The sequence below is a fragment of the Phocoena sinus genome, chromosome 14 (assembly GCF_008692025.1).
Source record: "Phocoena sinus isolate mPhoSin1 chromosome 14, mPhoSin1.pri, whole genome shotgun sequence".
NCBI lineage: Eukaryota > Metazoa > Chordata > Mammalia > Artiodactyla > Phocoenidae > Phocoena > Phocoena sinus.
Window position 1 is genome coordinate 71,882,608 of NC_045776.1, and position 17,014 is coordinate 71,899,621.

General features: G+C 46.8%; 1 protein-coding gene and 1 non-coding gene across 2 annotated transcripts in view; one reads left to right on the top strand and one right to left on the bottom strand.

Annotated features, from left to right (window-relative positions):
- ACACB (acetyl-CoA carboxylase beta) overlaps positions 1–17,014 on the top strand; it is a 146,321-nt gene that overhangs the window by 44,162 nt on the left and 85,145 nt on the right. Inside the window, exon 2 of the mRNA XM_032654348.1 lies at positions 197–852. Within this exon, the coding sequence (XP_032510239.1) occupies positions 206–852 (647 nt within the window). The 5' untranslated portion in view covers positions 197–205. The remainder of the gene's footprint in view (positions 1–196; positions 853–17,014) is intronic.
- Positions 11,261–11,333, bottom strand: TRNAW-CCA. Its single transcript has one exon. It is a non-coding gene; the product is annotated as a tRNA-Trp (tRNA).

The window sequence follows — 17,014 nt, forward strand, 5'->3', positions numbered from 1 at the left end:
AAAAGAAACATGCCGCAGACCACAGAGCATGTAAGCCGGGAGGAGCACCCCTTCTCTGCTCCCTGTCTGGTGCTTTTCCCCTCCAGCTCTCTCAGCCGAATACACAGAACCTTAACTGGCTCTCACCACCACCTCCTTTAAGAGCTAGATAACACGATTACATAAATCCTAAAACGTCTCTCTTGTTCCCTTACAGATTTTGTGAATGATCCTGCTTCTTTTTCTATCTTATCTGATTTTCTCCTGCCTGATCTTTCCCTGGTTAAAAAGCTGGGGGAAAATGACGGACTCCAAGCAAGTCACCAAGAGTAAATTGAAGGTGAGCTTCATCACAAGTCAGGAGCCTCTTCCAGCCTCAGACAGCTCCAGGGAGCCACTGCAGGAAAATTGCAGCAGCAGCTCTCTGCCAGAGACCCCTGACCAGGCTGAGCCAGCATCCCACAAAGGTCCCAAAGACGCCTGCCAGCAAAGAAACTCCCAGCCACCCCTGCTGCAGAATCCCCAAGGAAACCCCCTTTCCTCCAATGACCCCTTCCCAGCACGCCAAGCCAACGGGACAGAGAACGAAGGCCTGGAGACCCCAAATACCAGTGGCCCGTCCGTGCTAGCCAGACCCCAGGGCCAGCGAGTCAGAACCCTCTCCAAAGAAGACAGGAAGCGGGCACACATCAAGAGGCAACTGATGACCAACTTCATCCTGGGCTCTTTTGACGACAACTCTTCCGATGAGGACTCTGGCACTGGCTTGTTCAGAGAATCTTCCCGGAGGGGCAGCCGAGCCAGCCTGGGGACCCTGTCCCTGGAGGCTGCTCAGACCGCAAGCGAGACTGAGACCCCTGTCCCCACTATAAGGTAACGTACCCTCTGTCCTCGTAACCAGGAGGCGCAGAGTTAGGGTGGGGTCCACACCCTTCCCTGCTCAGCCAAGCTACCCGCTCATGCCAGTGCTTTGAGGGTAGCTATGCGACAAGCAGAAGACATGAGCCTCCCTGCTTCCTTCCCTCCCTCCTATCAAAGTCATTTATTGAGCATCTACTGCGTGTACAGGGCCCCAGGCCAGGAAACTGGCTTTCTAGAAGATCGCGGTCTGGCTGGGGAGGATGACCTTGTATGCAACAACTAGTTATAATTTAAGCAGAAGGAGCTCAGGTTGGCAAGAGCCAAAGCAATGATGGGAACCCAAAGGGAGGGACAGTTTCCCTGACTCCTGATGAGACATTCATTTACTTGTTCGTTCATTTGTTCATTCATCCAATAGGTAATTAACAACTGTAAAACGTGCCTTCCCCCAGTGATGCCTTAAAAGCAGAAATTCAAGGGAATTCCCTGGCTGTCCAGTGGTTAAGACTCTGCACTCTCACTGCCGAGGGCCTGGATTCAATCCCTGGTCAAGGAACTAAGATCCCACAAGCCATGCGGCACGGCCAAAAAAAAGGGCAGAAATTCAAATACTATTACACATCCATCAGACTGATTGTTGGAAACAAATACCTACAGGTCCATCACAGGTGGGACTGTCCCAGGAGTGTAGTCAGTGGCTTCATTTCTGTTGTTCTTGTTATCAGACTTTGCCACCCCCCAGTCCCAAATTACAAATGGAATACGGTAATTCCGGGTAGAAAACATGGGAGAGCAGAGAGTACAAAAGAGCCACCAACCATGACTTTGCCAGCGGGAAAGAACCTCTGCTGTGTTCTAGTGTTTGTTCCTGCTTCCAGTCTTTTCTTCTGCCCTGGGAGTGGAATCTTGTCTCTTCCTTTAAGCAGCTCTTGCACGCTCTCTGCTAAAATGAGGAAAACCTGGACTAGGACATGGGCTCTTACAAAGGCACCATGTTCCCGGTGAGCATGGTTGCTGGAACATTTTTAACCCTGGTTACTGGAAATTGGAGATAGAGAAAAGAGAAAAATGCAGATATTCCCTATACTGATGATCTTTAGGGGAAGACTGTTTTGAGTTTCTGGAAGGGTTAAAGGAACAGTCAGACGTCAGAGTTGAGTACCACCCTGGCTCTGCCACCCCGCACTGTGTGACCTTGGGCGTGGCACATCGCCTCTCCTGGCCCCGGTCCCTCATCTGTAAAATTTTGAAGGATTAAATCGGATAATGTTTATAAAGTATGCACAGAGTTTGGTATACAGTAGGTGCTCAGTAAGCAGTAAATTCCTCCCCAGCTCCTTTCCCACCAGCACCCACTTCACCCAGCACTCGAATTCACCCATAGCTTCCCCACTTCTACCTACCCCTCTTCTACCTACAGTTTATATAAATTACCCATTTATCCTGTATAACAATGGTACAAGGCTGGTGGTGGATCCCTATTTTACAGATGAGAAAACTGAGGCTCCGAGAGGTGAAATAAATACTACTCAGCTTTAAAAAATAATGAAATAATGCCATTTGCAGCAACGTGGATGGACCTAGAGATTATCATATTAAGTGAAGTAAGTCAGACAGAAAAAGACAAATATCATATGATATCACTTACATGTGGAATCTAAAAAAATGATACAAACGAACTTATTTACAAAAGAGAAACAGACTCACAGACATAGAAAACAAACTTATGGCTAGCAAAGGGGATAGCGGGGGGGATATAAATTAGGAGTTTGAGATTAACATACACCCACTACTATATATAAAACAGATAAACAGCAAGGACCTACTGTATAGCACAGGGAATGATACTCAGTATATTGTAATAACCTATAATGGAAAAGAATCTGAAAAAGAATATATATACGTGTGTGTGTGTAATCACTTTGCTGCACACCTGAAACTAACACAACACAGTAAATCTACTGTACTTCAATTTTAAAAATGGTTAAAAAAAAAAAGAGGCAAAGTACCTTTTCCAAGATCATGCAGCTAGGAAGTGGCAGAGCGAAGTTTCGAGGCCAGATCTGTTGGACAGCAGGATTCATTCCACTGTGTCACAGTGTGTTCTCCAGGAATCGCCAACATTCTCTTCCTTCCAGACCCTTCTTTCCCTCATTATGACGGTTTCAGCAGGGATTAGGGAAAAACAGTTTATTAAACCAATTCACCCAAATGAAAAAGCATCAGAAATTATGTTAGATGTGGATGTCCAGTGAGGGGTTGCTAAGTGGCATCTAAGGAGGAGGAATGGTGAGATACATTTACCACACTGGCTCCAGCAGGAAACAAGATGCAGAGTCCTAGCAGGGAGATAGGAAATGTACAAATAAACAGGTAAACTGATAAGATAGTTTCCAAGTATGTTCAACGCCAGGAAGGAAACAGGCTACAGAAGAAATACCTGTGGGGATGTTTTAGAAAGATGTGGTCGGGTCAGGGAAGAGCTCTTGGAAGAGGCAACTTTCAAGCCAGAACAGAGCAGTCCAACAGAACTCTCTGCCACATTGGGATGTTCCAGAATGGAATGTTCTAGAACTCTGCTGTTCAGTATGGCAGCCACTCATCATATGTGACTATTGAGCACTTGAAATGTGGCTCGTGTGGCTAAAGAGCTGAATTTTATTTATTTATTTATTTGTTTGTTTGTCTTTGGCTGCACTGCATAGCTTGTGGGATCTTAGTTCCCTGACCAGGGATCGAACCCACGTCCTCAGCAATGAAAGTGCAGAGTCCTAACCACTGGACTGCCAGGGAATTCCCAGAACTGAATTTTAAATTTAAGTTTTAATTAATTTAAATTTAAATAGCCTCGTGGCTGGTGGCTGTTGTCTTGTATGGCACAGGCCCAGCCCTAATTGATAAAAAGGAAACAACTGTGTGAATTCTTCCTACTGGTGCTAATTAAGAACTTATCAAGCAAATAGGCTTGCCAAAATAATAAATGTTACATTATTATTTTCTCCTGAGTCTTGGATTCCAAGAAAGTTCTGAAGATTAAATCAACTCATATTTCTAAGGTGCTTAGCAAGAGAATAAAGCACTTAATAAATGGTAGATTAAAATGGTAGGGCGGGGAGAAGACTCCCAAGTTTCTTCTCCCTGTCTTCCACTACTATTTTGAGGGGTCTTTGCTGGTTTGTTCTTAAAAAAACAGCTTTTCTGGACTGGCAAATTTATAAAGGTAAGCGATACTTAACTGAGGGCCTATCTTTGCATATGGCTGTGAGCCAAAACAGGAAGTGAGTTTTCTGCCCTTGTATCTTCATTGCATAAAACTTAGCATTGTAGGTGAATCATTTTTCCTGCCTTGTCCCAGCAAAGGACTGGGGGAGGGGTAGAAGGATCTTGGATTTTATAAACCAGAGGCACCGAAACATAGAGATGAAGGTGCATTGTGGGGTGAGGGGCACAGGGAGGGCCAATGTGCTGTGTGACCTTGGGTAGGCCTCTTCCCCTCTCTGAGCCTCCAATGCCTCATCTGCAGCATGAGGAGGCTGGACCAGACCTCTGAAAGCTCACAGGGCACACAGTTCTTTTGCCCCCAATACATGTGCTTTTCAAAGTTGAGGATTTTGAATTTTAGTGCCAGGGGCAACTCAGGTGGTTCTGCTGGTGCTTCCCAAAATCCTGGTATTTCCATTAGAACACTTCCAGCCCTAGCTGAGTCCCCGAGTCAGGGGCCTCTGATGGAGGGGACTCGCATGTGTTCGCTGTTTCTAATGACCTGGCACGAGAATCCCATGTGGAAGTATCTCCAGGGAGTCAAGGCCCACCTTTACAGTATTGCCCACGTGCCCCTAGTTTCTTGATCGATCACCCTGATGTGTCGTGAAAACTTAATCAGTCCTTGAGATCATGTCTTTAGTTTCTTTATTTGTTTACTTGGTTGTTACCTGTCTCCTGCATTGGACCACAAGCTCCATGAAAACGGGGCCATATTTTTGGGGTCTCCGCTTTTCTCCACTGCCTAGCCTAGTGTGGGTTCATGGTAGACTGAAGAAATACTCACCAAATGCGTGAATGAAACAAGCAACCCAAACCTGCCAAAGACAGAATTCTGAATTCCTGGGGCAAGCAAGACACTTTGTGAATGAGTCTGGGGATGAATGAATGAATGAATGAATAAGTGGATGGATGGGTGGATGGACGGATGGGTTGGTGGATGGACGGATGGATGAACAGATGACTAGGCGTTTCGTTGTCCCTCTTTAGAAGCAGTAGAATTTCTGTTTTCATGAAATCCTTTTCGTATAAATCTTGTGATTTGTAGACTAGTTCTGAGGTGAAACTCCAATTTCAAATGTTTCTTCTCCCTTGAATCCAGTTATGCAACCTCACACTTCCATTTTCCAGCTGGACAAGGGCTGGCTACGATTATAGATGGATTACAGATTCAGTGACTGTGCTATCTGCTCAGGGCTTCCCTCCTGTCTCTTTCCTTTTGGGTTCATCTCAAACCAGGAGTTGGAACTTGGTCTTTTTTGGACTTGGAAACAGTCCCCCAGGGTTGGAATTTCCATGCAACCTTTCAAAACAGAGCTGATGAGAACATCCCATGATGTATAATAGCAAAATAGTCGCTCACATATTGTGAAATGAAGGTTACACGGCAATCCCACATGTTTAACAAGCAGCAAAGTGGTTAGTACACGATGGACCTGGGCTAAGACACCAGGTTCAAAGCCGCCTCTTACTATCGTGTAACCCTAATAATCCTACCCTATGGGGTGCATATGTGGATCGAGTGGGATGGGACGCATTCAGGATCATGCAATTGCAGTCCTGAAATTTAAAGTTCTGAAACCTAAGTTTATAAGTTGGCAGTGAACTCACTAGCAAAACCTGCCTCGATGCAAAGTTATTTATAGTCTTGTCCCATTTTGTGTGAATATTTATGCCTTCTGCTGGTGAAATATTAACCCCATAATGTGCCACATAAGGCTTTACCTTCCTAGAAAAACTTCCAAATTCTAAAATACGTTGGGCCCTGGGAATTTCTAGTAAGGGATTGTGGGCACACGTATGTCATGTGCTGAGAATATTCCCTGGTGCTTAATACTCGTCCTTAATAAATGTGTGTGTGTGTGTGTGTGTGTGTGTGTGTGTGTGTGTGTGTGGCTGGAGAGACTGTAAGGAATGTCTCCAAATAGTAATCATTGTCTAATTATGTGGTACACTTATGAGTCATCTAAATTTTCTTCTGCATTTTCTAACTTTCTGCTGTAAATATCATTGTTATAAGAAGTTTTAACAATGTTTAATAATAAAACAGTATAAAAATTACGGGGAGGAAAAAGCAAATCAGTCATCTCACTTCCTAGATAAGAAGCTGAAACCCAGAGAGGTGCAGCGGTCTGTCTGCGGCCTCCCAACAAGGTATCATAGGCCCTTAAGCCATTCAAACCCAGACCCTCAGCAGATGCAGATCAGAAGGTGGTCTTCAAACTCCCAGAGTTGATGCTGCCGCCTTACCTGGGCCCCAGAAAAAGTACCTCCGCCCTCCTCCTAACTTGTTCTTTCTATAAATGGGAAGCGTGAGGAGATGAGGCAGTTTATCAGGCAGCCTTCAGCTGTGCATTCGTGGGATTTTCACCTACCCTCTCCGTGGCTGGACTGGATGCTCTAAGTCCTTTGTGGCTCTCATAGTCTTTGCTTTTGTGTGGAGGGTTAGACAGGTCTGGGTTCAGATCTCAGACCAGTCCCATGCCCTCTCCGCTGCAATTTCCTCCTCTGTTGAAGGGGGATAACATCAGTGTCTACCTCAGAAGGGTGCAGAGATCATGAGAGCGGAAGTGCTGGGAGTGGACAGCCCAGAGGCTGCCTCGGTTGCCATCATTTGCTTTTTTTTTTTAAATTGAAGTATACTTGATTTACAATGTTGTGTTAATTTCTGCTCTACAGCAGAGTGACTCATACATATATTTATACATTCTTTTTCATTGTTGTTTATCTCAGGATGTTGAATATAGTTTCCTGCACTATACAGTAGGACCTAGTTGTTTATCCATTCAATGTATAATAGTTTGCATCTACTAATCCCAAACTCCCAGTCCATCCTTCAGTTGCCATCATTTGAATGGGCATCTCCCAAAGTTCTTATATGTGGCCACGGCTATTTCTAAGCCCCACCGGGCATACACCTTTAAGATATAGCAACCTGTGTCCACAGAGGAAGATGGACTGAAGAGGCAGGTCAAGCTCTCTGATAGAAGGATACGATGCAAAGCAGAGAAGTTGAAATATCCAGTGTCGATGAGTATTCGGGTTTGTCAATAGAGAGTAAATATCTAGAAAAACGTGAGTAAACTGGAGAGCCTAACTGACTTGGGGTAGGGTAGGGTGTTTTGAAATACCTTCATTTCCTGATTTTAATTGTTTTTCCTGTTTTGAGGTGGTTACATGGAAGTGTGGGCCATTTGGGTCATGAGTACTTTTGGGTTTTTATTTGAAACTTAAAAAAAAAAAAAAAAATCAGCCTACGGCAGGTTTTTTTTTTTTTGGAGGGACTAAAGATAAAGCCATGAAGAGCTTCCCTCATGGTGCAGTGGTTGAGAGTCCGCCTGCCGATGCAGGGGACACGGGTTCATGCCCCGGTCCGCGAAGATCCCACATGCCGCGGAGCGGCTGGGCCCATGAGCCATGGCCGCTGAGCCTGCGCGTCCGGAGCCTGTGCCCTGCAACGGGAGAGGCCACAACAGTGAGAGGCCTGCATACCACAAAAAAAAAAAAGATAAAGCCATGAAGAAGCTTCTGGAAACTCTGAAGAACTAAGAATTTTGCTCATCTGTTTTACTTATGAAAAAGATTTTTTGTTGTTGTTGAAGTATAGTTGATTTACAATATTATGTTAGTTTCAGGGGTACAGCAAAGTGATTCAGTTATACATATATGTATATATACTCTTTTCCATATTTTTTCCGTTATAGATTATTACAAGATATTGAATATATGTATTTTAAAATTATTGTTGAAATGTTGTTGAATGTATAGTTAGAGGACTAACCAGCTAACCAGTGCCCTCAGGCACGGCTGCTTACACGGCTCCAGGGAAAGGTTACTGTTCACTTTGTGGCCGCCTGGATGGCGCCCCCTGGATCTGTGGCCCTAGCTGTGCCTTTAGAAGAGAATTCCTTTGCATTTATTTTATTTCTAATTTTTCCGGTTTGCTATCCACATAAGCTACATTTACTACTATTGCAATGCTTGCTAGGCAGTGTGTCGGGTCCTTTTTATTTATTATAACTACTTGGAGAAGTATTCATTCATTCACTCATTCTAACTGGAATCAGATTGCCTGGGTTCAAGTCGCCAGCTGTGGCGCCTTGGGCGATAGACACCTCTGCGTCTTCTTTCCTTATCTGTATTACGGAAATAAAACAGTAAGATTGCTGCGACGATTAAATGAGACAGAGGCACCGAAGAACACTCTGTAAATACCTTATCAGAAGGAAACTTACTTAGGGTCACAGGGCAGCTGCGTCTTTCCTGTCTTGGAGGCCCTTATTTTAGCTGGGGACCCAGGTGGTTCCAAGTGTGTGCTAGAAGCTCACTGAGGGGAGGGGAGGCATGGAGCAGACACGTCCCTGGAAGTATAGGTGAAAGAATAAGCAAAAACCGGAAATTGGAAGCCAAAAGTTGACTTCAGGGGCTTTTACCAGGCACCGTGGTGACATCTGACTCACATTTTAAATAACCCATATTTTCCACCACTTCCCTATTGTGTGCGTATTCCAGCACGTGAATTGCTTGCAAGTTTTTCCCAGCTGCCAGTCTGTAGGGGGGTATGCCATCCTGGAATTGTTCTACTCCAGTCCGGGGAGCTGGGGAGCCAAGAGGTTTCTTAAAGTCTCGGGCCACACTCTCCCGGAGCCCAAGGTCAGCGGTGGCTGCGCTACTGGCTGGTCCGGGGCGGGGTGGCGGGGGAGGCGGGACCCGGTGTGGGAGATGGCGGGGTCCGTGTCCTGTCCCGGGACAGGAGGCGGGGCCCGGTCAGGGGGCGGGACCTCTAGGGAGGCGGGGTCCGCTTGGTCGGGGCGGGGTCGGGGCGGGGCCCGGGCGGGCGCGTCTGCTCCGGAGACAGGAGGTCAGGACGCCTTTCGGGATGGAGGAGGACCTGCGCCGAGTTGGGCTTCTGCAGGGTGGTGCACCGCCCGGCCCGAGGCACTCTAGGACCGCGCCTCCGCCTCCCTGTCGCTACCTGGCTGGGCCCCGGGACAGGGGTCTGCCTCACAGGGGTAGGGGGTGCATGCTGTGTATCCGAGCAGGAGCCTGGTGGGCGGCGGGAGGGTCAACATGAGTCCCGCCAAGGGCAAGGTCTGTTTCCCCGATCGCAAAGTAAAGTAAGTAAGACTTCAACTTTAATGACCGTTGTTATCTTTTCTTAAAAAAAGTTTTATTGGGGGATAATTGACTTACAATGTTGTGTTAGTTTCAGGTGTACAGCAAGTTATCTTTTTATAAACTCCTGCAGGGTCCCTCCCACCCGCCGCTCCCCGCCCCCAGCCGAAGAAAGGCCGGCTTCAGTTTGGCAGCTGGGGAGACGGAGCCTGCCTCACAAACTCTAGCTGGTCTTGACGTTGCAGGTGGTTGCCAGATTTGGCAGTGATGTTGATTGGCGAAGGCCTCTCGGGAGCGCACAGGTGCCTCAAGGTTGGCTGGCTGGCTGGGCCCGCGCTTTCCCCCTCCTCCTCCCCTTAGCCTCGATAAAGATGATGGTTGCCTGATGGCAGGTCGTTTTGAAGCCTGGTGATCGTGAAGCCCGGGGCGAATCCACGTACCCTTGGGCAGGCATCCCACTTACGGTTATTTTCTGAGCAGTTTAAGTGTAGGCATTTCTGTGCCTGAGCCCTTCTTAGCTCTGCTTCATTTCATTTCATTTTTTTTTTTTTGTCTTCATTTTATTGCATTTTTTAAGATTACCGAAGTGTTGCTAACTGTGTTTGTTGTTGAAAATTCAGAAAATTATAGATAAGCAAAAAGGAAGAACAAACTCACCCATACCCCTCTCCTCCATTTGATCTTTATTAACAGCTGCTGTATAGTCTTTCAGCCTTTTTTTATTTTTGGTGCAGGTATGCTTTAATTTATGAACTCGAATCATACAGAACATACTATATTGTAACTTGCTCTTTCACTGGGCATTAAGTAGTCTACCAGTGGACTCAGCTCACTGTGGCCCACAGCCTGTTTTTGTGTGGCCTGCAAGCAAAGAATAGTTTGTAACTAACTTACTTATTTATATGTTTTTTGGCTGTGCTGGGTCTTTGTTGCTTCGCGCAGGTTTTTCTCTCTAGTTGCTGCGAGTGGAGCTACTCTTCATTGTGGTGCGCGGGCTTCGCATTGCGGCAGCTTATCTTTGTTGCAGCGCACGGGCTCTAGGCGCGCAGGCTCAGTAGTTGTGGCTCGCAGGCTCTAGAACGTAGGCTCAGTAGTTGGGCGCAGGGGCTTAGCTGCTCCACGGCATGGGGGATCTTCCCGGACTAGGGATTGAACCCGTGTCCGCTGCATTGGCGGGTGGATTCTTAACCACTGCGCCACCAGGGAAGTCCCAGTTTTTAACTTTTAAATGGTTGAAAAAAAATCAGGGAATTCCCTGGCAGTCCAGCGGTTAGGACGCTTTCACTGTAGCGGCCTGGGTTCAATTCCTGGTCAGGGAACTAAGATCCTGCAAGCAGCTCGGCACGGCGGAAAAAAAAAAAGAAAAAAGACAGTTGAAAAAATTCAAAAGAAGGCTACTATTTAGTGAGATGTGAAAATTACATGAAGTTCAGATCTCAATGTCTACAAATAAGGTTTTACTGAAACATAGCCACGTTATGTATCATCTATGGCTGCTTTTGTGCTTCAAGGGCAGTATTTAGTAGTGGAATAGAGACTGAATGGACTCCAAAACCTAAAGTATTTACTGTCTGGTCCTTTACAGAAAGCATTTGCCAACGCTTGTTCCGCATGGTGCATTCTAGGGGTCCATAGTGTTCCTTTAAATGGATACACTTTAAAATTGATAAACAGCCTCCTACAGAGAGTGGATATTTGAGCTCTTTCTCCCTTTTTGTTATTATAACTAACACAGTGAAGAACAGCCTTGTAGCTAAGCCTCTCCCTATCCTTTGTTCTTTTCCCAGGATGTATCCATCTGGTCCATAAACATTACCTGACTATCTCCTGAGTGTAAGGCCTGCATCTGGAACCAGGAAGGGACACAGAACTGTTTGGGAAACATGACCTCTGCCTTTTAGGAACTCTTTTTTTTTTTTTTTTTAAATTTATTTATTTTGGCTGCGCTGGGTCTTTGTTGCAGCTTGTGGGCTCTTTTTTTGTGGCTTGTGGGCTCGTTTTTGCAGCGCGTGGGCCTCTCTAGTTGTGGCATGTGGGATCTTAGTTCCCCGACCAGGGATCGAACCTGGGCCCCCTGCATTGGGAGCATGGAGTCTTAACCACTGGACCATCAGGGAAGTCCCCAGGAACTCTTGATCTAATGGGGGAAGCAGGTGTTTTCTTAGTAATTCAAATTCAAGGCCCATGGGAGCAACAGTAATTAACTGCTACCCTTCATGGGGTGCTTTCGGGATGCCAGGCTGAACACTTTGTACGTGTGATCTCATGCCATATTTACGACAGCACCATGGGACACTCAGTGGGTGCTGTCATCTCCATTTTACAGATGAGGAAACTGAGGGTGTCAGTGCTGGTGATAGCGTAACGGGGATTCCGCTCAGGCTCTTGCCCAAAGGGCTCTTCATGGGCAGCCAGGTTTTAATGCATAATGTACTTGAATAGACTCTTTCAAAATGTAAGCCCTTCCTCCTAATGTTGGACTAGTCAGAAGACTAAAGGACTCGACTGGTAACTAGTTACTGTGGCTGGTGAGCGTGCCAGGGAAGTGAAGACCCTTAGAGCCAGAAGGGCCTCAGTGGTTGTTTAGTTTCTCGGATGCAGGGTTCAGAGAGGGCAAGAGACCCAGATGTCTGGCCAGCCCACGAGGAGGGAGGCTGACCCTCCAGTTTTTTTGGTTTTTCCGCAGAGGAGACTAACAGAACCTTCAGGGGCACCCTCCTTGGAGTGCTCAGAGCATGTCTGAGCAAAGGGCCCACAGAAGGATAGGGGTCCCAGATTTGAATCACAGTCATTCTTGTGCACTAAGTTTTTTGTGGAGCATGGTAGTCACATTCCTTCCACATTTGGAGCCTTAATCTAACCCATCTGGCCAAAACCCTCAAGTCTTACAGGAACGAAAGCAGGCCACGTGGTCTACAAAGGATACATTTTTTTCTGATCTATAAAACTATTAACACAAAAAGTTTAACCTATAACTCTTGAATCACATTTAATTGTACACTTTAATCCAAAAGAATAGCTTTCACAAACCACTTTATTTTTTAAAATTTATTTTCATTTATTTATTTTTGGCTGCATTGGGTCTTTGTCGTCACACGCGGGCTTTCTCTAGTTGCGGTGAGGGGGGGCTACTCTTCTTTGTGGTGCGTGGGCTTCTCATTGCGGCGGCTTCTCTTCTGTTGCAGAGAACAGTCTCTAGACGCATGGGCTTCAGTAGTTGTGGTGCGCGGGCTCAGTAGTTGTGGCCCGCGGGCTTAGTTGCTCTGCGGCGTGTGGGGTCTTCCCGGGCCGGGCTTGAACCCATGTCCCCTGCATGGGTAGGCGGATTCTTAACTGCTGCTCCACCAGGGAAGCCCCGACACAAACCACTGTAATCCAAAAGAATGAACTTGCACAAAATTGGAATTGTCCCGGCAAGTTCAGACCATGTGATCACTGTATATATAATAATATGAAGATGCTTTATTGGGTCACTGCATGGCTCCTCTCTTAGCTTAAAGTCGCTAAAAAGATGGAGATAGACAGCCGCACTCTGCCGTTGAGCTCTGTAGCCTTGAAAAGTGCCATCAACCCTTTGAACCCCGGTTTCCTCCTCTGTCAATGGGGCTGATTCTAATTGGCCTTTCCAGGGGTTCTTATGCCTCGCACTCAAGGCCGTGGGTGCGGTCCTGAGTCAGCACAAACATTTGCACAAGTGGTAACAGTGATGACAGAATTCTGTTGCAAAAGAGGCCTATGCAGTTAAGAGGCATTTGGGATCCTGTCCTGGAGGCCTGGACCATCTACTAAGGAACCAGAAATAATAGAAAGGCAAGGTCCCAAGTGCTGGCCAGCATTCCTTGGTGTGCAAACAGGGCCAGAGTTCAGAGAACAGAGAAGTGAATGTGGGTCCTAGTGGTTGGAGGACATCTCAAGAAGAGACTTGAGTCTCTGTTGGGGTGAAATAAAGTTGAGGACCGGAAGGCAGGAGAGTCTGGTCTTCAGTGAGCCCCACAATATCCCGTTATGATGTCACTGCCGAGGGAATCCTGCTCAGGACCGAGGCCCGCTGCCCATGTTGAAATGTTGGTTGTTGATCTGTGGGTAGTCTCACTCCTATGTCATACACATTAGAATTTCCTGAGGGGCTTTTGAAAAACCAAAGTCTGCAAAGTTGTTTTTTTTTTTTTTTTTGCGGTACGTGGGCCTCTCACTGTTGTAGCCTCTCCCGTTGCGGAGCACAGGCTCCGGACGCGCAGGCTCAGCACCCATGGCTCACGGGCCCAGCCGCTCCACAGCATGTGGGATCTTCCCGGACCAGGGCACGAACCCATGTCCCCTGCATTGGCAGGCGGACTCTCAACCACTACGCAACCAAGGAAGCCCTGCAAACTTTTCATAAAGGGCCAAATAATCAATCTTTTCGGCATTGTGACAGTATGGTCTCTGTCACAGCTACTCAGCCCTGCCTTTTACTGCCCCAGCTCCTACAGGCAATGCGTAATTGAATGGGCCTGAGTGTATTCCAGTCATGATTTACAGACACTGAAATTTGAATTTCATATAATTTGCACGTGTCACAAGGTACGATTCTTTTTCAACCATTCAAAAATGTAAAAACCTTTATTAGTTTGTGGGAGGTACAGAAGCAGGTGACAGACTGAATTTGGCCCTTGGGTCCTAGTTTGCTGACCCCTGGCCCAGCCAAAGTGGCCATCTCTGGAGGCACCGAGGGGGCAGTTGGCCTGAGAAATTTCCAAGTGTCCACGTATCTGGGGGTCCAAAGATGAGTTCAAAGCTCTTGACCTTTCCTGGGCTATGCAATGTCGTTTCTTGCTTACTTGCTGGGTGATAATAGTAAGGCCTTTACTTCCATCAGGGCATCAGCTCAGAGCAGTGACCATCCCTGTTTTATGAAATAAATGGTAGGGTAAGTGATTTAAGAGCTGGTTAATGCCAGGGCCCTAGCCTGGTGGCCTCACACTGGGGCTTTTATACTGGCTCCCGTGCAGAGAGGCACCTCAGCTAAAGCTCTTTCCTGCAGGCCGGGCCCAGTGGTGAACCCTGGACATGTGCTCTAGGCGGCAGATCCTATTCATATTATAAATATTCACATCCTATCAGGGAGGCAAGGCACAGAATATTGAAGCAACTTTCCCAAGATTACACAGGTCATAAGTAGTAGATTTTGGATTCAAAGCCTGGGAGGACGGTTCTAGTCTACTGGGCTTTCTCACTTGTGGCACTGTTCACATTTGGGGCCCTGTAATTCTTTGTTGAGGGCTTTCCTGGGCTTTGCAGGGTGTTGAGTGGCATCCAGGCTTTTTATCCACTAGATGCCAGGAGTACACTCCACTCTGTGATGACCAAAACTGGCTGCCGACAGTGCTGTGAGTCCCCAAGGGAGCAAAGTTGCACCCAGTTGAGAACCCCGGATTACCATATTGTCTCTCAAATGTTAAGTGCTTGTTTTTGAAAGTCCAGACCACAGAGTTACTTCCACTTATCTCAGATAGCTTTGTGCCTTGAAATTAGATCCCGGGGGTCAGATAGAATTGGATTGGAAGCCCAGCTCTGCCACTTGCCAGCTGTGTGACTTGAGGTCAGTGGGCCCCTCTGAGCCTCCGTTTCTTCATCGTGAGCAGGAGATGATGGTCTCCCCTGCATAAGGCTGTGGGGATTCAGGGAGGAGCCCCCCTGTGCCCAATCTATGGTGACATTTGAGGATGTTTATTCCTTCCTTCCCAGTGCAGTCCTGCCTGGTCTCATGCCTGGGCAGCTGATGGTGTTGGGTATTTGGCTGACAACTCTGTTGTGTAGTTGACCGCACCTGAAGCCACTTCCAAAGTCACCGTGGAATATTTCAGCCTCCACATTTGCCTTGGAACGAATACCAGCCAAAGGTCAGTCCCCCAGAGCCAATGTTGATTGGCCTCCAACTTCATCAAAAACAGATAAAAATAGCCACTAGCCTCAGGCTGGCCCCACTGAAACAAAGCCACACCAGCATTGTGTGTTCACCCGGTGTACTTTCCTGGGATGGGTTTGGGACCCTTCTGGTGGAGGGGCTGTGTCACCAGTTTTGAAGTCAAAATGGCGCCGTGAATGGTTTTTCCCAGGCCACAGAATGGTGTTTGTCTAATGGTTGAGTTTTGCTTTGTTGCTCTTTAGGTCAAATTGCTGAGTTTTAATGTTGCGTGTATAAAAGTGGGATGTCTCAGACTTTCTGAAGCCACAGGATCAAGCCAGCCAGTTGGGGAAGACCACAGACAGAGTGGGGAGGGTGGACGGTTGGGGAGGAGGCCATGGGCAGAGGAGTGGCCTGATGCCGTTCTTGGTTAGATTGGGAGATCAGTAGCCCCGATCCTCCTGGAATCACTGCATTGAAATAATATAGAGTTTACTGTGTGCCAGATGCCATCTTTTACTTTCTAAGTATTGATATGAGCTTATTTAGTCCTCTCAATCCAATGAGGTACATGTTATTATCCTCATTTTACAGTGGAGGATACTGAGTGCCTTACCGAATGGATACCAAAATGACCATGGCTTTCAGCATCCCTATTACAAAGTTAATAGCTTTTTCTTCTCACTGAAAATAATATATCATGGCAGAAGATTTAACAAAGATAGGCAAAGAGGAGAAAACAGAAACCACCCATAATTCAACCACTTTGAGAAAGCTGCTCTTAACATTTTGGTATCTATTTCCCTAGATCAGGGGTCTGCAAACGATGGCCCTCAAGCCGAATGCCTGTTTTCTAAAGAAATAAAGAAAATAAAGTTCTTGGGCTTCCCTGGTGGCGCAGTGGTTGAGAGTCCGCCTGCCGTTGCAGGGGACACCGGTTCGTGCCCCGGTCCGGGAAGATCCCACATGCCTCTGAGCCTGTGCATCTGGAGCCTGTTGCTCCGCAACGGGAGAGGCCACAACAGTGAGAGGCCCGCATACCGCAAAAAAAAAAAAAAAAAGAAAGAAAGAAAGAAAGAAAGTTCTTAAAAACAAACTGAACTACTTGTTGGTTAATGGAATGTAATTATAATGAAAGCATTGTTCATATTTGTAAGATGATATTGACCTTCAGAGTCCTTTGCTAAGTCCTGTTTCGTTTCAGCAGTTCAGTCCTAGGAGGTTTTAGAAGAAAAGCTGCTTGCAGTTTGTGGGAGGCAGGAAGGCCAGTTCAGGGGCCGGAAATCATTTGTTCATTTGTTTGTTCTTTCGGACAACATGCATAAGCCTTGTTGAACGGAGACAGTCTTAATTGAAAATACAAATCCTGTGGTGGCATAGCGTCATTATCGGTTTCTGTCATTCATTTCCGGTTTTGTTTCCTGGCCAACAAGTCCGTTTTTTCATTTCTGATAGGCAGGGCTTGGGTTGGGGTGGGGGTGAGGGGGACAGACTGCAGGTTTGTAGAAGGCTTTTCCCACGGGGAACTGTCCTGCATGGATAGACTTTATACAACAGAAAATGCCCACACCCAGCATTTCCTGGTGTGATGGAAAGAGCCCCAGTCCCGCTGACTTGCTGGGTGATTCCCTTTGCCTGTCGGGACCTCAGTTTGCCCATCTGTAAACTGGGCTTTCTCTCCCTACAGTGGCTTATTGGCTTCCAGCTTTGCTATTCCCGGTGACGTGCTGGCAGTGTTCCTTAGGGTCTATCAGTTCTTTTTTTTTTTTCCCCCAAATATTTATTTATTTATTTGGCTGCGCCGGGTCTTAGTTGCGGCACGTGGGATCTTCGTTGCCGCCTGTGGGATCTTTTGTCGCAGGATGCGAACTCCTAGTTGCAGCATGTGGGATCTAGTTCCCTGACTAGGGA